This window comes from Misgurnus anguillicaudatus, chromosome 8 (assembly GCF_027580225.2).
Source record: "Misgurnus anguillicaudatus chromosome 8, ASM2758022v2, whole genome shotgun sequence".
NCBI lineage: Eukaryota > Metazoa > Chordata > Actinopteri > Cypriniformes > Cobitidae > Misgurnus > Misgurnus anguillicaudatus.
Genome location: NC_073344.2, coordinates 5,447,274 through 5,472,328, shown reverse-complemented (window position 1 = coordinate 5,472,328; position 25,055 = coordinate 5,447,274). Strand labels below are relative to the sequence as shown.

The 25,055-nt window shown below is 36.1% G+C and overlaps 1 protein-coding gene across 6 annotated transcripts in view; it reads left to right on the top strand.

Moving 5' to 3' along the window:
* Window positions 1-25,055, top strand: part of evi5b (ecotropic viral integration site 5b) — a 68,655-nt gene that overhangs the window by 31,403 nt on the left and 12,197 nt on the right. For 5 of the 6 annotated variants that reach the window (XM_073870176.1, XM_073870173.1, XM_073870174.1 and 2 more), the window contains 15 exons: window positions 3,164-3,388; window positions 5,420-5,494; window positions 5,696-5,821; window positions 6,455-6,598; window positions 6,818-6,907; window positions 7,174-7,271; window positions 7,366-7,426; window positions 8,715-8,775; window positions 9,798-9,823; window positions 10,207-10,353; window positions 10,920-11,051; window positions 13,793-13,933; window positions 14,186-14,344; window positions 18,319-18,465; window positions 19,349-19,444. In XM_073870176.1, coding sequence (XP_073726277.1) covers window positions 3,164-3,388; window positions 5,420-5,494; window positions 5,696-5,821; window positions 6,455-6,598; window positions 6,818-6,907; window positions 7,174-7,271; window positions 7,366-7,426; window positions 8,715-8,775; window positions 9,798-9,823; window positions 10,207-10,353; window positions 10,920-11,051; window positions 13,793-13,933; window positions 14,186-14,344; window positions 18,319-18,465; window positions 19,349-19,444 — 1,728 coding nt within the window. The remainder of the gene's footprint in view (window positions 1-3,163; window positions 3,389-5,419; window positions 5,495-5,695; window positions 5,822-6,454; window positions 6,599-6,817; window positions 6,908-7,173; window positions 7,272-7,365; window positions 7,427-8,714; window positions 8,776-9,797; window positions 9,824-10,206; window positions 10,354-10,919; window positions 11,052-13,792; window positions 13,934-14,185; window positions 14,345-18,318; window positions 18,466-19,348; window positions 19,445-25,055) is intronic. The other variant, XM_055212450.2, reaches the window with a different exon arrangement.

Below are 25,055 nucleotides of genomic sequence, written 5' to 3'. Positions count from 1 at the left end.
AGACAGGAGAAATACAGATTTCAGTGTTGCACTTCCTTCTTTCAATGATGTAAAAATCATCATTTTGCATCATTGAAAGAAGGAAGTTCAATATCTTTGTTGAGGGAGTGAGACTACAAACACCCTTTTTCTCTGTCAAATAGGTGCCAAATTCTAAATGTATGTTACATTTCGACTACAAATATGACACTTTCAATAAAGATTAATGTTTCTACGGGTCAAATGCTCCTTTAAATGACCACATATGGAACTCTAGATCTCATGCAGTCGTTTGATCAGAATGGTAGACTATACGTTTTATTGGTCCTCATGGGAATTTTAGAGCAAAGCACACCAAACATTATGGACTGTGAATGTAGTGTGACACAAGACCATGAAAGTGAAAGAAAACATCACCTAATGTAAATATGTGAGTTAATTTAGACGTAAAGCTTTTATAAATAATCTGTATGGTATATGTTAAAGAAGCTTAATTGTAAAACTAGCATGTGCGCTTTTAGTAAACAGCATCAAATCCTTCAAGTTTGAGATTGCCATTAAATATTTAGGGTTCTGAAGATCTAAAAAAAATAAATACTATTGTTATTGTTATTCGCACTTTCGCAGCGTTTAAAGGGTATTTTTAGGTGATCATTAAAGGGCGGTTTCCAAGACAGGGATTAGACTAGTCCTAGACTAAAATAAATGTAAGAGCTGTCCAAACTGAAAACAACTTGCACTGACATATCTTAAAAGACATCAGTCCCCTTTGTTTTGCCTCAAAATGCACACAAGTAATGTTTTTAGGAAGGCATGTTTGTTTAAACTAGTTATATTTCATAATTAAAGTACACTGAAAAAAATTCATTGAATTTAATCAATTTTTTTATGGTAAGTGGTTGCAATCAATTTAATTAAGCTACATTTAAACAAAAGTTCTATATTTTATTTTACTTTACTAATCTTTTTTGTTTAAATGTAGCTTAAATAAATTGATTGCAACCACTTACCTTAAAAAAATTTATTAAATTCAATGAATCATTTTTTTCAGTGTTAGGCCTAGTCCTGGCTTAAGTTAATCCCTGTCTTGGAAACCACCCCACATCATAACCCGGATGCTGCCAAATCGTTTTGATGGGTACAGTTTAATATTACTCAAAAATAATTGTAATATTTACAAATGATTAAACCTAATATTGTGTTCATGATATTTGAACGTCTTCTCTTATCTTAAAACCAAAAGTAAACAGGTTTTCTTTGCATTAGATCTGAATTTGTTTAAAAAAGCAAATAAAATATTTCAAATAAATATTTAAAGAGATCCTTCACCTTATTTGAAAATATGCTCATTTTCCAGCTTCCCTACAGTTAAACATTTGATTTTTACCGTTTTGGAATCCTTTCAGCTGATCTCCAGGTCTGGCGGTACCACTTTTAGCATAGCTTAGCACAATCCATTGAGTCTGATTAGACCATTAGCATCACGCTAAAAATAACCAAAGAGTTTGGATATTTTTCCTGTTTAAAACTATTGAAATCGTGTACTAAGACCGACGGAAAATTTAAAGTTGCAATGTTCTAGGCAGATATGGCTAGAAACTATACTCTCATTCTGGCGTAATAATCAAGGACTTTGCTGCTGTAACATGGCTGTAGCAGGCGTAGTGTTATTACGCACTGCCTGAAAATAGTCCCCTTGGTTACGTTCAACAGCAGGGGACTATTTTCAGGCACTGCGTAATATCATTGTCCCTTTAATGTTCATTACCTTACATTACCTTTAGTGTGAAACAAGACCCTCTGCTTTGTGTCAGGTCCTGATCACACTCTCAGGGCTTATTTTTTTGATAACAACCAACAGCCTATACATTATCTCTTACTTAATCTTTTGGAAGCGAAATACTTGATGCAGTGTAAGTGCTTTTGTATAGCTCAGTGGTAGAGCATTGCATTAGCAGCACAAAAGGTCATGGGCTTGAACCCAGGGAACACACATTCTGATTATAAAAATGTATACCTTGTAATGCTCATATTCATAGTGACTTGCAGTGCATTACATTTACACAATTTCCTGACAAAGTAATTTGTTTTGATTGTCAGAAGTCCAGTAATTGCAGATATTTAAACAAAACCAAATATGTTGTAATGCTAATTTTTTAAACCTTGTAATTTCACGTTCAAGCCCACTATCCGCCTTCATCCATATCCAAGTCATTCATTTGAAGCATAGCTTCTTAAATTTTCTCTACTTTCTTCTTTGTTATCTCACAATAACAAAAAAGCGTTGGGGAAAGACAAAAATGATGTTATCCTCTCCTGTATCATCATATTACAAGCGCCCACTTATGCAAATTTTTTCCTTTGCACAGCAATGTAGGTTTCTCACGAAACATAACAGCCTACTGTAAGACAAAGAGTACAAAGTCAAAGTTTGTGTGTATGCAGCATGTTACTGTATGGCCCTCTTTTAAGAGCCATGGGGTGGCTGGATGTCTTCTAGCCAAGCAGTAACAGAAGGCTTTTGTAAGGGCTTGTGATTTAACAAAGGCAATCTCTAGCACACACCAGAGGGCTTTTGATGAATCTCAGCACTAAAACTGTGTGTAGGTGGACTCTTGTCTGGAACCCCTGCTGGAATGACCAGCTGTGGAAATCAGCAGTCGGACTCCATGTTCTCCTGAGCAGATGAACACAGGAAATGGCTTTATCATGTCAGACATAATTGTCATTTACAAAAACGCTGAGCTGTGCTGTAGAAATCTCTGAGAAGGTTATATTAAGCAGAGAAAAAATCCTGTTCTCTTGGGAAAACATCAAAATGCTTGAAAACCTTTTGATGTGTACTCTAATCCTTCAGATAAACAAATATTATGTTGAACCATTGCTCATTAAGGGTCAGTCACAAGTTAATATTTTGTTGTTAGTTACTCATGTCTTTTCAAAACCGCATATGACTTTTTGCATTGATCGCAAGAATGTTTAAAGAATGTTCGTGCTCAGGTTTGAATCTGTCAGTCCCTGGCATTCGGCCTTGTCCCTTTGTGTTACACTGAGGAAAGTCTAATAAGTCTGAAACAACACGAGTAAATGATACCACAATAAAAAAATTCCTTTGTTATCTCAGGATGTTGTGTCCACACTTTTATGGGCGATATTTAAATCAATGGTTTATGTTTGTTCATAGGATTTGGTTAGGAAAGGCATTCCCCATCACTTCCGAGCAATAGTGTGGCAGCTGTTATGCAATGCCCAGAGTCTTCCCATAAAGGAACAATACTCTGAGCTGCTGAAGATGACCTCGCCCTGTGAAAAACTCATCCGCAGGGACATTGCCCGGACTTACCCTGAACACGAGTTCTTTAAGGAGAAGGACAGTCTGGGACAAGAGGTGCTCTTTAATGTTATGAAGGTAGGTCTTCTCCTTGCTGCATCAATGGTGTGGAGCACAATTTAAGGAATGGAAAGCCAGGATTGTTTACTTATCAGTGAATTAAATAATAAAATCTCAAAATGGACTGATCCATACAAAAAAAAGACTGAGAAAAATTACATTTTTGTTATTTTTTTCATGATAGTTATTTTTATCGAAAAAACTACGAAATTGACTCAAAATACTTATCCACATGATAAAGGAGGTCTTGAATGTCCAAAATATTGTGTCTTTTGCCTTTGTAGGGCAGTTGTTGTGTCATGTATTTATTAATTGTTGCTTGGTCAGTTAGTGTTAAGTGTCCTATTTTTCTACCAGTGTTTATCACTAACTTATTTACATTTTTCCATTAAAATAAATCATTGTTGAGATCATGTTTTATGTACTTGCTAGTTTATTCCTGCGTCATCAAATAATTTTCATTGAACATGCACTGTAAACAATTATTTGCTGCCTTAAAGGATTAGTCCATTTTCTTAAATAAAATCCAGATAATTTACTCGCCACCATGTCATTCAAAATGTTGATGTCTTTCTTTGTTCAGTCGAGAAGAAATTATGTTTTTATAGGAAAACAAAAAATGCACTTTTAAACCACAACTTCTCATCTTCCTCCGGTCCTGTGACGCACCAGCGTGACCTCACGAAATACGACATCAAATCAAGAGGTCACGGATCATGTATGCGAAACTACGCCCCAGTGTTTACAAGTGTGGAGAAAGAGGACCGTTCCGACGTTGTTGTATGTCGAATGATACTAATTAATTTCTTTGGGTCAGTTTATTGTTTAAAATGGTCCGCAAATTTGCGTTTCATGTAACACGTGACAGGACTGAAGAAAACGAGAAATTGTGGTTTAAAAGTGCATATTTTATTTTTCTTGCCAAAACGACAATCCTTTTGCTAGATAAGACCCTTATGTCTCGTTTGGGATCATTTAGAATCCTTTGAAACTGCAATTTTAAAGTGCATTAAAACTTTTTAGTGTTGGGCTCCATTACAGTCCATTAAAATGAGAAAAAGCAAGCCTGAAATGTTTTCCTCAAAAAACATAACTTCTCGACTGAACAAAGAAAGACATCAACATTTTGGATGACATGGTGGTGAGTAAATTATCTGGATTTTTTAAAGAAAATGTAATTAATTAATTTTTTTGTTTAATCAGCTTGGATTTAAAAGTCATTTCAACTTATTATTATTTACAGTTGAGTTGTTATAACTTATAAAATATAGTTGAAATATATGTCAACTTCATTTTATAAATTGCAGCAACTCATCTCTTGGTAAGATAAATAATAGTTGAAATGACTTGTAATTCTAAGTTGATTAAACAAAAAATTTAAGGCAGCAAAGAATGTTTTACAGTGTGCCTTGGATCCGTTAACTCTTTCGCCGCCAGCGTTTAAAAAAAAAAGTTGCCAGCCAGCGCCAGCATTTTTCATGATTTTTTACAAAAGCCTTCCAGAAAATGTTCTTCTTTAAATATATAAACAAACAATATATCAAAAGAAAGAACGGGTAAAACAATGCAAATAAGACAACATGACAACCTTGAGAGGTTATTTTTGCTGTCAAATTTATTAACAACATTAACTTGTATATGATTTATAAGACATTACAAACTTATTAACACAAATGGCTCACAGAGTGTCGGGTTGTCACTCACGTGATTATCACAAAGATTTTTTTTATGCATGTATGACAACTATATTTTGTATGAGTTAATTATTAAACTAGTCGTTTGCCCTTTTATGCTATGCTGTGGATCGAAAATCGGCTGATATATCAGTGAATCTGTAGTTTATAGTTTCAGGATTTGAACTTACAGCCTGTTTTATCTTTTTTTAAAACCAGCATACAGAAGGAAAACTGCACCTATAGATACACCACTGGAGGTTGTTTACAGGCTGTATGAGTTGTGTTGAGAATTAACAGAGTTGACACTGCTCTTAGCCCTTAATTGACCTATAACTGATCTGAGCTCGGCATTCAGACATATCTTGTTATGAAGGCTTATTCTCTGGTTGATAGAGAGGTTGGCTACTGTCAGGGAAGTGCTTTCATTGTTGGCCTTCTTCTTATGCAGGTAACACAAAAATGTATTTACAAATTGAATGTTTTTTAACAAGCAGTATTATTTTTAGGGTCAAGATGATAATAATTAAATCATTCAACCGCATGAAATTATGCAAAATTTTGTAATCACGTCTAAGTGTTTGCTTTTTGTATTTCTCGATACTACTGTTCCACTCTGCGATTGTGTGAATAAATATTGTTTCCTTACTAGATGCCAGAAGAGGAAGCTTTCTGTGTGTTTGTGAAACTGATGCAGGACTACAGGCTGAGAGAACTTTTTAAACCCAGTATGGCTGAACTGGGTCTTTGCATGTACCAGTTTGAATGTATGATTCAGGTCAGTGACTTAATTGGTCAATGAAATTCAAACTTAATTTGACCGATGTTTAGTAACATTATACTGTCAACTTTTCTTATATGAAGACTTTACTAATCAGCATTAACCGCAGTGTTGGGGGCGGCATTGTGGCTCAGTGGGTAGCACTGTTGTCTCATAGCAAGAAGGAGCACAATATTAGCATCACGATTTCTGAATATCACCAGTGACGGATGTTAAACCAACATACACATAAAGTTCAGCTCTGCTTAAAAACATAGCCAGGTGCTAAGAAATGTGTCAGTCAGTGACATGACATGCATATTTTGTGTCAGGGGCATTATGTACTATAAAAATACATTTATATGACATTTGATACTTTTATGACATGTCACTTTATTCTATTAAACCTATTTAGTTTCCTCACACAGGCCAGAAACATGCAGGTATGTTGAATTGGAGATGCCAAATTACCACTTCCCCAACGTGTGTGGGGATCAGCTGTAGGGTTTAACCAGTTCTCTTCATGAATATAACCTTAGATGCTGGAATGGCGTTAAGAATAAACAAACACTGCGGTTATGAATTACACAGTATTTGGAGTTCTTTGTTGGAGTCATCTGAAGGTCTCACCGATTTGGTTTCTCCTTTCAGGAGCAGCTCCCAGAGCTTTATGTGCACTTCCAGGCCCAGAGTTTCCATACCTCCATGTATGCATCATCCTGGTTCCTCACCATCTTTCTTACCTCATTTCCTCTTCCTGTTGCCACCAGGATCTTTGACATTTTCATGTGTGAGGTAAGAAGATTTAGTCTGTCTCTCTCTCTCTCTTTCTTGCTTTCTCTCTCCCACGACATCTTATTTTAATACATTTAGTCAAATTTTTTGCATGCATAAGGTAATTGAAAACAGCATACTGATGTATTTTAATGGTCTGTTATTGCCCCCTGTTGGATCAATTATGCTACTGCAAATATATATTTAAACTCGAGTTTTCACCAGTGGGTGTCTTCATAGGGTTTAGAAATAGTGTTTCGTGTGGGAATGGCCATCCTGCAGATGAATCAGGCTGAACTAATGCAGTTGGACATGGAGGGGATGTTGCAGGTGTAGTATTTATAAATACCTTCTTTTCTTGACGATAAAATATAGTTTATTATTGGTCAAGAAACACACACTTAGGAAAAGTATACAAAATCATATTTATCATCTAGTATTTGCTTGAGGATTCTTATATGTGCAGAAAGGTTCTCGTGGAAAAGTACATAGAGTTTGAATAAACAATAGGAAGACATTTCTGTTTGTTTTATCAACATAACACACATTAAAAAAAAATATTTGATAATAATAAAGCTTTCTGTTCTCTGTTGCAGCACTTTCAGAAGATCATCCCTTACCAGCTGGAAAGTGGACCAGACAAAGTAATTCAAGCTGCTTATCAAGTCAAATACAATGCCAAGAAAATGAAAAAGTAAGTCTTACATACACAAGGATTAATCAGTTTTTATTAGTATGGTTTTAAGCTTTTTGAATTGATGAAGTTTTATTATACCTTTTGTTTTTAGATTGGAGAAAGAATACACTACAATCAAAACCAAGGAGATGGAGGAACAGGTGGAGATCAAGGTGTGACATATCCCATTAACATTTGCACTTTCCGAATTCAACCAACATACTGCATGTCACCCTGCCTGTGAAATCCATGCTAAGTCTCAATCTCATCAAAGGTTGATTTCACTTCATTTCAGGTCTTCAATTAAGATCTAAGATATCAAAGTTATATTTTCACAGAATGTTCTTTACATTTATGTAGGATGATTTAGTGTAGAAAACCTAAGCTGGGTTTTCACACGAAGGGTCACACATTGAATACAGCACTGTCTAGTACATATGAAGAGTTTGGTTCCAATACGCGATAAACGTAAAAAAAAAAAAAGAGTTACTGGCAAAATCAGTATTGTATCAGGTCAGTATTTAAAAGTAAATTCTTAATTTTACGCAAAATACAATATCCGCCGTGTTATTCTGTCATCTTTTCTTCCTTTTTCAACAAAAGGCAATAAACGCCACTCCTCCTTTTCTACAGAATGCAATAAATCCCAACAAATCACAGCGCTCCATTCCACACATTGTAAACAATGATGGCGGCGCATTGAATACACAGAATCTTAGTGTCCCTCATCTAGTACTTCGTGATCAACAAACAAACAAAAACAAAATAATACTTTGATGGCATTGCTAAACCTGTGGTGTTTTTTTGTGACGGGAAAGAAACGTAAGCTATCAACATCTAATAATTTACGTGAGAGGCACTCGTGAGACGGAAAATGCTGGTTGTAACATGAAGTTGCTCTCATGCTAACACATTGACCCCAGGGGATTTTAGGAAAAACTGTCCATTATTTTACGCAAAGCCAACGAAATCCAGCAGGACCAAAACATTTTACAGCTGATCACTGCAAAAAATGTTAAGCGACGACATCCTAAGTATAACCGCAGTGTTATTAATATGCCAAAGTAAGTGTTTTGATTAATGTATAATCAGTGTATACCACTAGTCAACTAAATTAATATAACATGGTAAAGATGAATGCTCATGTATGCATTGATTCAATAGATTTATAGCGTTTTGAAAAAAAACTTTATTTATTGCATTTTGTGGAAAATAATTTGTTTTTGTAATAAATCTTTGAGTTTTTGAATTTTTTATGTTAGTATTACCTAAAGATGCTATGTGAAAGTTTTTAACAGAAAATAGTGGTTTTCATCTTGTCACTTTCTAGGTATAGAAAACACGTTTTTACCAAAATTAGTCAAAATGGATTTATTGCCTTTTTGAACCAAACTCTTCATCTATTACCTAATATTATGTTGACTGCTCTTTGACAGTGTTTTTATTAACCCTCTCTTACAGAGACTACGCACAGAAAACAGACTTCTAAAGCAGCGAATAGACACTTTGGAAAAAGAAAGTGATCAAGAATGGTGCTTTAAGAAGGGGCGGGGCAAGCTCCTTCGTTTAAATCATTCACCAATCGAACACATGCGCTCGCCATCATGTCTCAAATATCTTCCCATATTTGAGTGTCTTCAATCAGTTCATGGCTCGTCTCCTTGCGTCCTCCGTCCGCCATTGCTGTCATCAATAACAAACGCATGCACACCCGAATGGGTGTTTCATAACTGACACGTCTGCCTGCATGTAATTAAAAAACCTGTTGGACATTTGTTGTTGTTAATTCTGTGAAGCTGGTAAGTAAACACGGGTAACAAGGAAATAACCGCCTAGGTCTTTTGGATTAGCACATGGGTATGAACACTTTTCCTTTACATGTACTAATTGAAGCCAAAGCAGTTGCCTGACAGGCTGTTTTTGAGCCACCATAAAAGCCCAAACCCTGCACTGCTGTATGAGATACTTTTATGGCTTGTTTGTGTCATGCATGAAATCAGAAATGGGCCATTGGCACACAATAGTCAGTTACAAAAGCATTACATTGCTTGTAAACCGTCTCTACTTGCCTTCCAACTCTTCTCAGCATGAAACAGCATCTGGTTCCTAACTGTGGACTGACTCTGTGTTTGTCACAAAAAACATTTCAATCAAACACATCAGACCCACTAAGTTATATATACATACACGCATTTAGTCTATTCTTACTTTTTGCTTGACTTGTCTTCTGCTTGGTCTCCTTCTAAACTTTTTCTCACCCTGTTATGGTGCCATAGTCTTGCTTTGTGTTACCTCTGTCAATGTTTCAATAGCTACATTATGACCACCATCATGTTCCTTTTCTACCCCACCCCACCATGTTTCAATATGTATCTATTAAATGTTCATTTAGAACAGTGCCATATTTTGTAAAATAATAGGGGTATGAAAAAGAACACTTTTCTGTCAAATCAATCTTATTATTTTGTTCTGTGTTGTTATATCCTCTGGTCTCTTATTTCTCTTTGCTTTTCCTTTTATGGATTTTCTGTTTTTAGGAAAGTGCTTCTTTGGCAGATAGATTGATTCAGGTACAATTTTCGCTCTCCTCTCCGCTTTTCGAGCTGTCTTTCACCAGTTCTATCTTTAGCTTTGCTTCATTTCATTAATTAGCGTAAATGTTACACATCTAACATAAGAGACTCACTATCAACAGTAAAAATAAGGCAAATTCTGAATTTTGGGAAGAAGGCATCACTATGCTTATTATCTTCGGGCTGCACTCTGATCATTGGTGAAATACTGCAATAATTCCCATAAAAAAATTCAATAAAAATAATTTAAAGCCTAAAACTGCTAACAGCATGTTGCCACAACAGAGCTTGAGATAAAGCATTTGTTTTTCCCACCCATGCATCCATTTCCGCCCATTTCATTTTTCCGCTCACCCCTCATCCGTAATTGGTCACGTCAGGGTCAGGTGACTCGAGCCCAAGAGGCAGAGGAGAACTATCTGGTCAAGCGGGAACTGGCCACAGTTAAACAACAGAACGAAGAGACCAGTGCACAGCTGGAGCAGGCGCAAAACACCATCCGACAGCTCCAACGTCAGCCCTATTTGGTAAGGACCGTTCGTAGACATCGCTGTTTTTGGATGAGAGGCCTGCTCAGACGAACGGTGTACATTTGTCGTACTTGATGGTTTCTGTGTTGCCTAGCAACAAAATCTGTGGGACCACAGAGCTGAAATTGGCAGCTCTTGTAATGAAGCTGTTTGCATGCATGACTGCAGAACAGCAGAGGACATTTGCATGCACATCTATGCTAAATGGGCTCATGTGTACTGTATGTATATCTATGATCTAAATCCACACTGTCAATAAAATGGTAGAAAATGGCTCATCATTTATTAATGTGCACATGTTCAACACAGAGGGAAGAAGATAATGTGTCATATGCAGTGCAGAAAGTGCTGTTTTACATAAGGTTGTGTGTGGTGATCTTATTATGATTTAATGTGGCTGTTGGTAAAACCACAAGCGTTTGAACAGCGTTCTTTCTGTTTGCTGCAATTTCAAATCTTGCAAATCTGAAGATTGTCTGGAAATTTAAAATGCATGCATGATTACTAGCTGGTTAAGTTTGTATTGCCTTTTGATTGATTGATTCTTTTCATTCCTAATTTAGAAAATGAACCCGCGTTACTCTGAGGAGTTCATTCTGCAGTTGGAGAGGGAGCTTGTACAGGCCAGACTTAAGGAAGCTGAGTCTCAGTGTGCCCTGAAAGAGATGCAAGACAAAATCCTCGACATGGAGAAGGTTGTAAAACTTAGTATTGTTGTAGCAAAGTTTTAATGTCCATCCATATTTTTTCACTCTTTTTATTAAGATACAAACAGAAAATGCAGGAAATATGTACACAAAATTAAATGTCTTCTTCAAGCATCAGCCAGTATTTAGTGTGACCTCTCTTGACATTAAACACATCTTGAGCTTTTTGAGGAGACTGAATGTCTTGAAGTCATTCGATTTGAATTAGAAATTAGGATTTAATTTAATTCAGGTTTAAGAGATCCTGCAGTTTCCTGCTATTGCTGTTAAGTGGAAGGGGAGTTTATCCTAAATACTTCATACTTTTATACAGTTTTTAATACTACATACACATGTCCTGTATTTTACTGGTTGTATTCTAAAGAGACAGAGAAATAATTATATGTGATCACTATATAATTGCAAAAACAACAAATGTTAAATCTAATGGTAGCATGGTGGCCTAAGACTTTTGCACAGTACTGTATACAGTTGAAAGAAAAAGTATGTGAACCCTTTGGGCTCACTTGGATTTCTTCATAAATTGGTCATAAAATGTGTTCTGATCTTCATCTAAGTCACACCAATAGAGAAACACAGTCTGCTTAAACTAATACCGCACAAACATTATACGTTTTCATGTTTTTATTGAACACAACATGTAAACATTCATAGTGCAGGGTGGGAAAAGTATGTGAACCTTTGGGTTTAATTACTGGTTGACCCTCCTTTGGCAGCAATAACCTCAACCAAACGTTTCCTATAGTTGCAGATCACATCTGCACAATGGTCAGGAGAAATTTTGGACCATTCCTCTTTATAAAAGTGTTTCAGTTCAGCAATATTCTTGGGATGTCTGGTGTGAATCGCTCTCTTGAGGTCATGCCACAGCATCTCAATCAGGTTGAGGTCAGGACCCAGAAGGCATTTTTTCTTCTGTTGAAGCCATTCTGTTGTTGATTTACTTCTATGCTTTGGGTCGTTGTCCTGTTGCATCGTCCATCCTCTGTTAAGCTTCAGTTGGCGGACAGATGGTCTTAAGTTTTCCTGCAAAATGTCTTGATAAACTTTGGAATTCATTTTTCCATCGATGACAGTAATCCGTCCAGGGCCTGAGGCAGCAAAGCAGCCCCAAACCATGATGGCCCCTCCACCATTATATTTTACAGTTGGGATGAGGTTTTGATGTTGGTGTGCTGTGCCTTTTGTTCTCCACACATAGCGTTGTGTATTCTTTCCAAACAACTTAATTTTGGTTTCATCTGTCCACAGAATGTTTTGCCAGTAGTGCTGTGGAACATCCAGGTGCTCTTTTGCAAACTTCAAATGTGCTGCAATGTTTTTTTTTTGGACAGCAGTGGCTTTCTCTGTGGTGTCCGCCCATGAAGTCCATTCTGAAAAATGTTAGCATGTGCCAGAGATTTCTGTAAGTCTTTAGCTGACACTCTAGGATTCTTCTTCACCTCATTGAGCATTCTGCGCTGTGCTCTTGCAGTCATCTTTACAGGACGACCACGCCTAGGGAAACTGAACTTTCTCCATTTGTAGACAGTCTGTCTTACCGTGGACACATGGACATCAAGGCTTTTAAATATACTTTTGTAGCCCTTTCCAGCTTTATGTAAGTCAACAATTCTTGATCGTATGTCTTCTGAGAGCTCTTATGTGCGAGGCATGGTTCACATCAGACAATGCTTCTTCAGAACAGCAAACTCAAAACTGGTGTGTGTTTTTTATTGGACAGGGCAGCTGTAATCAACACATTCAATCCGATCACATTGATTGGACCCCAGGTTGGCTGACTCCTGGCTCCAATTAGCTCTTGGGGAAGTCATTAGCCTAGGGTTTCTCATACTTTTTCCACCCTGCACTATGAATGTTTACATGTTGTGTTCAATAAAAACATGAAAACGTATAATGTTTGTGTGGTATTAGTTTAAGCAGACTGTGTTTCTCTATTGTTGTGACTTAGATGAAGATCAGAACACATTTTATGACCAATTTATGAAGAAATCCAAGTAAGCCCAAAGTGTTGACATACTTTTTCTTTCAACTGTATGTGTAATAAAAAAAAGTGCTCAGTCTTTGCGGGTCCGTGTGTACCTGGATCTTTTTGACAGCGTATTTTGCCTATCTGAAATTTTTAGGCATAAATGCAAAGGAAAAACGTTTTAAGCTTTTAACTACATAAAAATAGCATTACGGGGCGAACACACCAGAAGCAAATTTAACTATTTGCTTGAGTAGATTACATAACAAACCAATGCAAAGATGTGAATCAACTTATGCAAGGCGATGCGAATTGGGCGGAATAGCCGCAAACACGCGCATTCGCTTCAAACACGTCTTCTACGCAAGTTGAAAATCTCAAGTGAAAAATTTACATGACACAAAGTTAAATCCCGTGAGTAATCTATAGCAAGAAACGCAATGTTTCATATTTGGTGTGTACGCAGCATTAGATTTCAGTCCTTATTACCCTATTTTTGCAAATCAAATTTTAGACTAACGGGTAAATAAAGAGGAAAGAATTGTAGGAATTAGCAAAATTTAGAATAGCCATTTGGGGGTTGGAAGAAATACTTTCTAAAAGGCTCCTACTTGGATCTTCTGCTGTTGAAATATGTAGCACAGTTTTAGATTGTGCACTTGACAGTCTGTCAATGTTAAAGGGCTTCAGGTTATTCTATACAAGCACTTGCTTTGTGTACTTTGTCTAACCCCTTGTGCATATTTGTTTCTATTTTTAGAGAAACTCATCACTGCCAGATGAGAATAACGTGGTTCGTTTACAGGAAGAACTAATTGGTGTAAAGCTGCGGGAGGCGGAGGCTATAACAGGCCTTAAGGAGCTTAGACAGCAGGTCAGAGGTCTTGAGGATCACTGGCAGGTAAATACACACTCGTTGAAATGCATTCTTTCATTTAAGATAAACAAACTTGCATGGATTGTCAACTAACAATCTAAACGATATGTCTGCTTAAACAATACATTTGAGAACGTCACACAGTATAATGCTTGAATATAAGCTCATTAATGTTGAACTTTGGCCATGGAGGAAGAGATGTGTACTGTCTTTCCTTTTCATGTCTATATTTAACTCACAAACGTCTAAGTAAAGCTTTGTGTCTGGTGTGTGCAGAGGCATTTGGCGCGCACGGCGGGCCGGTGGAAAGACAGCCCACGAAAGAATGCAACGAGCGAACTGCAGGACGAGCTGATGAGCGTGAGGCTTAAAGAGGCCGAGGCTCAGGCTGAACTAAGAGAGACCAGACAGAGGATGCTGGAGCTGGAGACACAGGTCTTGAAACACAGTTCACACAGATACTCTCACGCATTTACTTACCTGTCAAGCACATGTTGGAGCTAAGAATAGAAAATAGTACAGTTAAGAGGGTCAGATTTTTTAGGAGTCCCTTTCTTGAATCTTTGATGTCTTTCTAGGGGAAATGTACTTAAGATGGTCTTGTACCCAGACTATCTAACCAAACAGACAGGGCTCGCTGGCAGTTTATTTAAATAAGGACACGGCAGCCTCAGTGAATAGTTGTATAGAGTGCATGTGTCTTTGTAGACTGTAGTTCAAGTGTAGTACCTCTGACCAAGTGCAGACTATTTTAGGTGCATAACAAAAAAAAAAAAAAACAGAAGACAGTTGTTTATTAATTAATTATCTAAACATGCAAATGGATTTGACATTTGCAGTTAAAATCTGAAATATCAATTTTCAGAGAATGCATTTGTTACCAATATATTGAACAATCTGTTTATTTTTCCCTAACCCCTTAATATATAGTACAGACATCAGAAAAACTCTATACTCCTGTTTTCTATTTTAGATGAGGGAAACATGCATGCGTTATGGATGGGACCAAAAATGACACATTTTTGGGGGACAACATACTTTGTAGGAAGTGTATGAATAAAAATGCACAAACACAAGAAGCACTAATACCCAACAAATGTAGAATGGATGGCTCTTCAAATTACATTTTATATTTATTTTATTTTAATTTTAATAAGGATCTATAAGGTAGAAACACAGTGACAATTATGAAATTTGCTTTTGGAAAGTAAAAAAATGCTTTAAAAACTTTAACATGAATTTGAACATACTGAATGGAGCTACTATATGTAAAACTGCATATACGTCAGATTAGAGCTTGATAATTTGGCCTTTTCCATTTTGATGCACAATAAACATTAGGCAGTCCGTGAACTGTAGACATGCCATCTGAGATTACTAAAGCCATTATTTTTGTGACCCTGTCACTGTCTAATAAGCTTGAGTTTTTTGCTTCGTAACAAGGTCCGCTTTTACTGCCAGTAGAGGGAGACAAAGTGACTAAGGTGGATGAGTATGTACTCTGACATGATAGGCTGTATCTCTCTTGGTGATTTAGCTCTGCTTTATATATGCAGATTTCAGTTCATTTGTGCCTAATAAATGTGGCCCTATCTGTCAAATCCAGGCTAAAGTCTTAAAATTTAATTATGGGTTTTATTTCATTGGTTTCTAATAGATTTCAGTTCTTTACATGGCCTTACTCAGTCAATATTAAAAGATGTCAAAGTTAAATTTTCACATAATATTCTTTACTTTTTTTTTAAAAACAGTAAGTTACCAAACAATGACTTTTACCCGGTTTTTACAGAGTGGGTCAATAAAAATGCCGAATCTGAGGCATATGTGCCAACTTGTCTTAAACCTTATTGTGCCAGTACTAGGGATGCACCAAAATGAAAATTCTTGTCCGAAACCGAAAAAGAGGAAACCAAGGCCGAAAGAAATTATTATGCCAATTATTAGTACCATTGCATTTATTTATTGCTATCACTGTGTACTAACTTTATAGGGGTGTGACAGATCACAAAACTCACAGTTCGGATCACATTACAATTTTTGAGGCACAGATCCGTACATTTTTTCGGATCAGCAAAAAGGCGGTGCTTCAGACAAGCACGTGCAGGTCGTGGTTTCTTTTTGCGTCATCACAACATTTCGGATGTATGTTTCTGTGATGAAAATTTTCGGTGGCCGAATATTCGGTGCATCCCTAGCCAGAACTGTATTTTTGTTTAGAAAACAGAAAGTACATACAGCAGGTGAAATAAGTATTGAACACCTCACAATTTTTCTTAGTAAATATATTTCCAACGATGGTATTGACATGAAATTTTCACAGAATTATGGCTGTCACTATTATGGAATTTGGCTGTTGGTTAATTGCCTTATAAATTGTGACGATTATGCCGATTAATTGCCTGTTTTAGGGTTTTGACGGTTATGACGATTAATTGTCTGTTTTATTGCTTTGACAATTAATTCTCATACATTTTTTGTTTGTTCATGAAATAATTTTCACACGTTTTGATTATTTAAATTTAATTTTTTTGCAGGGTTTACCTGGAAGTAAATATTAATACACATATTTAAAAGTAATTATTTAATGAATTTATCTTTCAAAAACTAAAAAGTCTTCATAAAAAATAAAACAATAAAGTGTCTAAAAAATAACTGAAAATAAAAATGCAATCAAAATAAACTGACTATACCAGAAAAGGCCTTAAATAGTAGCCAATCCTAGCAAAGGTCATATTAGTACTGAACCACATGTCTATAGTGGCTGCAAAAACATAAATTCCTTACAGATCCTTAAGAATAGCATCCTTCACTTTCCTAAAATTGTGTATGTTTTACTTGGCAGTAAATGTATGTTTTACTTGGCAGTTCATACTGCTACTTATCAAAGTTTTGCAGCATTTCTTTAAATGCTGTTTTCCACTGTATTGAATGGCTTAAGAAGCGCCATCTGATACTGTCTTGTTTATACAGGCGCTGCAGCTCCCCCTTGTGTGTTTTAGAGACATATGCAATCATTGCGGTGATCTGAAATTATTGCGATAAGGTTAAGCAATCACAATGAGAAGATTATTTAAAAATTGTGAACCAAGTAATCCATACATACAAAGAAACCAAAACAAATAAGTTCAGAAATTCAGAAGTTATGTGTAATAATGACACAGGGAAAGGTATCAAAAGTATCAGTAATTAAAAAGCAGTCCAGCCCCCTGTCAGTGCAAATTATAAGACACATCTTATGATGAGTAAAAGCAAAGAGCTATCTCAAGACCTTCGCAAACTTATTCTGCCCTACAAAGGCAAAATACTTTAACTCGCTAGAGCAGGGGTCTTCAACGTTTTTTGGGTCGGGGACCCCTTAGATGTGAAAGGCATGGCGCATCTCTTTGGGGCAACTTTTTTGAGAGGCGGATTTCAACCTGACTATGAATCTTGCACAAAGCACCATCACGGTGCGCGTTTCATACATTTTTAAATGCGAGCAATAGTTTTGTCAAAGTTTATAATGCAGACTCGGTGTGGTGTCATTTGCCTGTTGAGTTAGCGCTTTAAATCTGAAACAGCCGTCCAAGTTCAGAAATATAACTTAGATGAGACAATGTCGCACTGATTCTAAAATAACTTTCTGAAAGAAAGACACACATGCCTATAAGATTTACCTGTTTTATGATACCTTTTCTGTCGCTACTGCTGCTTCCTGAGTGTACATTTATAATCTTCAGATATTTTATTTTGGTCCGCTTGCTAAACTGAATGCGCGCCTTCGCGGCCACGCATGTGCACAACTTAAAGGGGACATGTTTTTTTGTACATATTTTACGTTTTTAGCAAAAAAATAGCTTGTGGTCAAACATCATTTGGCGGACCCCCTGCAGTTCCCCCAGTTGAAGACCCATGTGCTAGAGTGTGAAACTGAGAAAAATAACTTTAAAGTTTAGACTTATAGTGAGTTTCAGTTGTCAGTTAATTTCTTCTTTATTTTTATTTTCTCGAAAAAACATAAAATTGACTCAAGATACTAATGCAAATAATAAAGGAGGTCTTGAATGTCTCAAAAATATCAATAAGTAATTTTTGACCAAAAACGAAGTTACTGCCTTTTGCCTTTGTAGGGCAGTATTGTAGCCAAACATATTGCCATTTGGTTATAGGTGCATTTCTAAGCTTCTGAATATTCCAGTGAGCACTGTTGGGGCCATAACACGAAGTGGAAAGACACCATAAATTTGCCCATTCATCCTTCCTTCATTTATGTCAAGTTTGCCAGTACCATTTGCTGAAAAGCACCCTCACACCATGATGTTTTTATTCATGTCAATAGCCCCTTTAGAAATATATTTACTGAGAAAAATGGTGATGTGTTCAATACTTATTTCACCCGCTGTATTTTATTTCTTTTTTCACAAATACAGAATCAAATACATAGTAATCAATTGCGACGGGCGGAACAGGAGGCACGAAGCCTACAGGAGCAACTGCAGGCTTTGACCAGCCAGAGCAAGATGCTGCTTGCAGAGCTGCAGGAGACAAAACGGAAACAGGCTGAAATAGAGTGCAAGGTGAGGAATCATTTTCATGACGTCAAATTAGCAGCCACAAATCTACACCACAGCTTGATGCAAAAACGAAGCTTCTGCCCTAAGAGATTATGTGGCACTCTGATTTCTCAAATGCATTCATCTGAAATCCATTCAGCTCAAAATGTTCTTTTTTGACACATCTATTTATGATGTAGTTATGATTGATTTCCTCATTTATGACGGTTTTAAATAGGACTTATTATGGTTCCTGTTTTTTGGACTCCTATTTAAGAAAGACACGACAAGTGTGTTTTTACTTGCACCATTTGGTTGGACAACGTATACAGTATTTGAGATGTTTTACAAGGCTCTTATGTTTAGGTTTAGTATTAAGTGCATGCAAGCTTATTTCGCAAAAACCTCTACTTCTGGAAAAAATCCACTTATTTGGACAATACATAGTAAACAGTTGCAAAATCACTATAGATGCAACTTATAAACTTGCAAATAATCAAAAGTCAGAATATAAAAATGAAGAAACTGAACAACAGCTGTAGTCCAGACTGCCACAAACAGGTTGTATTCAGGAAGTACTCACAAGGGACTTAAGTTTTAATGTGATTCACAGTTGTTTTGCATGTCGTTGTTCATCTCATTAATCTTTTGTGCACTTAGAAGACAACTGCACAAAGTTGACTTGGCGTGTAGCGCATTCTGACAGCAACACGGTATTTCTGAATAGGGATTAAGTGGGTTTTGAAGCAAGGGTATTTGATGAACGTATAGTACGTGCCAAGAGCATTCAGGTAATACCATTATCTCATTTTTGACGTAGGTGGCGTTTAGTGGCTTTTGCGTCTGAGCTCTTTATTTATGTTTCAAATGTTCCTGTTCACAGTCTTGTTTTCTCTTTCTCAAACAGAACAAAGAAGAGGTAATGGCAGTGAGGTTGAGAGAAGCAGACAATATAGCTGCCATGGCTGAACTTCAACAGCAGATATCTGAACTTGAGATTCAGGTACAAATAAGCACCAAACCACTTATGTGGTCCACTGCCCAATAGAGCACAGTTACATCACATCACACCACACCACAATTCAGTTTAACAGTGTATCAGTTTAATCCACAGACTCGCTACATCCCAACACAACACAGATGAGCACAAACTCTTTACACTTCAGCACAACACATCACAAATCCAGTCCAGTCCAGCCGTGTGTGATTAGCATTTACATTTTGCTGATGGCATTGCTTTTTATGATGCATTTACCCACATAGTTTAGTTCTGGTTGTGTGAAATGTTCAAACTCTATACTGTAAATAAGGGGTTGACTCAGGGATTCTTTGTGAACTCTCTTCTGTGCGAAAACAGTCTGGTATTAAAGCAAAGTAATAAGGAAAATGTTATAACTGCTTAGAATGCAATTATTAATTTATCATTTACATTTAAGTAATTTAAATGATTAATTTAATGGTCCCAATCAGTGTCTATAATGTACTGTTCATTTGATGCCTATTATTCTTATCCAGGTTAGAAATGTGAAAAAATTTATGATACCACTTTGTTCCTTAAAAAAATGAACAACATAAACACTCCACAGTGCAGCCAAGTTTTTTCTAACAGAATTGTCGTATGGGAGCTCAGATGAAAAAGCCGCTAAACGTCAGCTACATTAAAAATAGAGATAATAATATTAACTAAATGAAGAGTTTGTTTCCAAAACGCAATAAATCCATTTTGACAAATTTCGGTAAAAACGTGTTTTCTATACCAAGAAAGTGACAAGATGAAAACCACTATTTTCTGTTACAAACTTTCACATAGCATCTTTAGGTTATAAAAACATAAAAAATTCAAATCCTTAACTTGATTTTCAAAGATTTATTATAAAAACTAATTCTTTTTTCCACAAAATGCAATAATTCCATGACAGTTTTTTATTTCCAAATGCTATAAATCTATTAAATCAATGTATAAATGTGCATTCATCTTTACCATTTTATATTTATTTAGTTGACTAGTGGTATACAATGATTAAAAAATAAACATTAATGGCATTAACCAAAACACTTACTTTGTTACATTAAGAACACATTGCTGCGTTTATACTTGAAGTCGTCTCTTTACATTTTCACAGCGATCAGCTGTAAAATGTTTTGGTCCCGCTCGATTTTCGTTGACTTTGAGTAAAATAATGTAAAGTTTTCATAAGATCCTCTGGGGTCAATGTTTTAGCATGAGAAGCTTGATGCTGTCTGGAGAACAAGCAACCGAGTGCCTCTCGCGGAAATTATTAGATGTTGATGGCTTACGTTTCTTTCCTGTCACAGAAAACCATCACAGATTTAGCAATGCAATTAAAGTATTCTTTTGTTTTGTTTGTTGATCACGAAGTACAAAGTAGATGAGGAAAACTAGGACTCCGTGTACTCAGCGCGCTGCCATTGTTTGTTTACATTGCGTTACTGCTGGGCTGTAATATCAGGAAGGGATTTATTGCGTTCTGTAAAAAAGGAGGAGTGGCGTTTGTTGCATTTTGGGAAAAAAGGGCGAAAAGATGACAGAATATCACGGCGGGTATTGGATTTTGCGTAAAATTAAGAATTTACTTTTAACTACTGACCTGATATAATACTGATTTTGCCAGTAACTCATTTTTTTTCAAAATTGCGTTTTGGAACCAAACTCTTCAAATGTTCTCAGCACGTTAATAACCCAGCATTTTTCATGATTTTCACAAAAATTTAATGCCTCCCGAAAAAGGCTCTTCTTTAAATATATAAACATACAATATATTAAATGATTATGTTTCATCCTACCTTTATTTGTTCTCTTTTTTATCACCTCTCAAAAATGGGTAGGTTTCTTAAAAAATAAAACATTTTGAGCGAAAAGCTGAGATAATTGCATTTTTGTAAAGGACTTTTATGAAATATTTGGCCCGCCCCAACCCGTCCCGCATCACTGTATCTATTTTTACAACCCTTATCACACTGTGCGAAATGGATTGTTTGTACGACATAGGACCACTGATTAAGAGCCACTATCCATAGAAATTGCGATGATTGTTTCACGATGGCAATCTTTTTTCTGGGACAGCTAAAAATTGTGCAGTGTATCATGGGCTTTAGGGGACACTTCCGGGTTTTAGAAGTTGGGTAAGAGTGCTACCTGGTGGATAATAGCGGAAATACAGATTGATGGAAAAACTTGTCATTGGCAGAGAAGCATTTTCTCTTGTGGCGGGGAAAGAGTTAAAAGTAGATTTTTTAACAAAGTCCTCTGAGTGCACAGAAGATGAATTAGATGAACGCGCAAAACAACCCTGGATCACATTCAAACTTGTGTCCCTTGTGAGTACTTGGACCTGAATACAACATAAATGCGGTAGTTACATGGATTCATCTTTTGCATATTTCTCGTTGCATCTTTAGTCATTTTGCAACTGTTTACTTGTCCAGTGGATTTCATTTTAGAATTGGAGTTTTTTGCCAAAAAAGTTTGCATGCACATGTCATACTCACAGAGGGTTTCGCATCTGAACTCCTCATGTATACTTTTATTCAATATCCACTGTATTTAACTTTTCTTAATTAACTTAATTTCCTTAATACTATTATGTATATACCTTTTCATGTGTTCATTCATGCGTTTGTGTTTATGCTGAGCTACATACTGCTAAGAACGTAAAGCAGGAAGAAAGTTCATTTAGTTTTACCTGTTTTCTGTATGTCTCTCATTTACTGTAACAACATTTGTTCCTTTATTGACTCCGTATTGGACAGAAAACCACAGTGCATTGTCAATATAAGATCGGCCATAAAAACCCATTTCGGTTCACCACTAAAAACCCCTTCCTATTTATTTTAAACTACTTAACAACAGTATTATAGTCATGTTAATAAATGTATAAGCTTTAAATTAAATAACATAAAGGTCCTGCAGGGTGAACATTATGGTAAACGCTGGCTGTGCTTGATTTTTGCGAATATATTTATTAGTAAGCGTTACAGGATGAAAGTGAAGTGTGTGTAATTGTTTAAAGAAATCATTTAAAGTTTAAAGAAAACACTAGTGTCGGAAAGTGTTTTGTTCCCCCATGCAGGAATAGAGAAATTATTTTAAAGATAAGCTATATGTCATAAGTGACATTTTATATTAGTGTGAGGTGTGAGGCTTTCCTTCCTGACACAGATATAAGACGGGGTTTTTGAATTCGAAACTAAATCTCACCTTTTTTTTTAGTATCATTTTCATTTGTCTCAAACGTTTCTCTTTAGAGCTTTCTTTTACCTGTTTCTGAAATATGCAGGTATTGAATGGTTTCTGCTACATGTATGCCCTTTATGACATTTAGCTTAGCTCTTAAACAGTTTCACAACATCGAGTGACTTTGTTTGTTTAAATTGCTTCAGTTACAGTATATCAGATTTAGATGAGTATGCTCCTCCCAGGTATTTGTAGCTCTTAGCTGTGGTTCTGTGGTTTTGGCTACCTACATGGTTTTTACCCTCAGGGCTGTGGGCAACATATCTGGCTCACCATGCTGTATTTCACTAAGGTTATTGGCACAGACCGTGAAGGCAAGAGAGAACGGCAGTGATAAACTGCCTATTGTTCTCCACTCTTAATTCATAGGCCGCGAGCACTTGTTTGTTCGATTGTTTTTTCATTCTGTGTAAAAAATTCAGAAAATATATTGAAACACTGCAGTGCAAGTATACACACACACACACACACACACACACACACACACACACCCAAGTGGAACACATTGTCGGTAAATTGATAGCCATTTTATTATTATTACAACAAATTGGACTTTTACCAAAAGTAGTAATTTGTGTTCTTTAATAATTAAATGTAAGCATACACTGAAGCTTACAAGTTTTCAAGTTGAACAAGTTTAGTAATCACTTAAAGGATTAGTCCCTTTTCTTAAAAAAAAATCCAGATAATTTACTCATCACCATGTCATCCAAAATGTTGATGTCTTTCTTTGTTCAGTAGAGAAGAAATTATGTTTTTTGAGGAAAACATTTCAGGATTTTTCTCATTTTGATTGGACTTTAATGGACCCCAACATGTAACAGTTTTAATGCAGTTTAAAATTGCAGTTTCAAAGGACTCTAAACAATCCCAAACGAGGCATAAGGGTCTTATCTAGCAAAATGATTGTCATTTTTGACATGAAAAATAAAAATTATGCACTTTTAAACCACAACTTCTCGTCTATCTCTGGTCATGTGACGCGCCAGCGCGACCTCACGCAATACATCATCATGTCAAGAGGTCACGGAGAACGTATGCGAAACTACGCCCCAGTGTTTACAAGTGTGGAGAAAGAGGACCTTTCCGACGTTGTTGTATGTTGAATGATACTAATTAATGTCTTTGTGTCAGTTTATTGTTTAACTCTTTCGCCGCCATTGACGAGATATCTCGTCAATTAAGAGAAAACGCTTCCCCGCCAATGACGAGATTTTCCGTCTTTCCCCAATACCGCTATTATATACTTATATACTTCCGCAACTTATACAACCCGGAAGTAGCGCCTCACGTGAAAGAGAAAGAACTCTGTGTATGTTTTAAAGATCACTCCGCATCTGATCTCTACCAAAAGTCCTTTACAAAAATGGAATTATCTCAGCTCTTTGCTAAAAATTGGGTGTTTTTGAAGAAACCTACCCATATTTAAAAGGGGATAAAAAGAGAACTAATGAAGGTAGGATAAAATGTTTTTTAGTTTGAAAGCAGAGGGTCTGTTCTTTCATCTGATATATTGTTTGTTTATATATTTAAAGAAGAACATTTTCTGGAAGGCATTAAACTTTTGTGAAAATCATAAAAAATGCTGGCGCTGGCTGGCAACTTTTTTTAAAAAACGCTGGCAGGGAAAGAGTTAAAATGGTCCGCAAATGTGCGTTTCATATATGTAACACGTGACCTTTCCACGGCATTACACAATTACGTGAGGTCGCGCTGGCGCGTTACAGGACTGGAGATAGACGAGAAGTTGTTGTTTAAAAGTGCATTTTTTTCTTGTAAAAAATGCCAATCGTTTCGCTAGATAAGACCCTTATGCCTCATTTGGGATAGTTTAGAGTCCTTTGAAACTGTCATTTTAAAGTGCATTAAAACTGTTACGTGTTGGGGTCCATTAAAGTCCATTAAAACGAGAAAAATCCTGGAATGTTTTTATTAAAAAACATAATTTCTTTTCGACTAAACAAAGACAGACATCATTATTTTGGATGACATGGTGGTGAGTAAATTATCTGGATTTTTTTAAAGAAAATTGACTAATCCTTTAAGTAAGTAATAAGTACTCACACAATAAAATTATCTGTAATGGTAAACAATAATGAAGGATTATTGTGCTGACCTGCAGCAAAAAATCTTTTTGTGAAAGTTTAAACCTGTAAAGTGCGAAGAAAGTTTTATTTGAATGCTTGCAATATACTGTTTGTGTTTCTAGTGTGTTTAAAAATAAAGAATAGTTAGACATGTTTTCTGTTTGAAATGAGTTAAAAGCATTTGCGTAGTATATTTGCAGATGTTCTGCTATGACTGTCTTCCACGCAATTTTTAAACACACTCATTACATACATTTAGTTTTTCCTTTAAA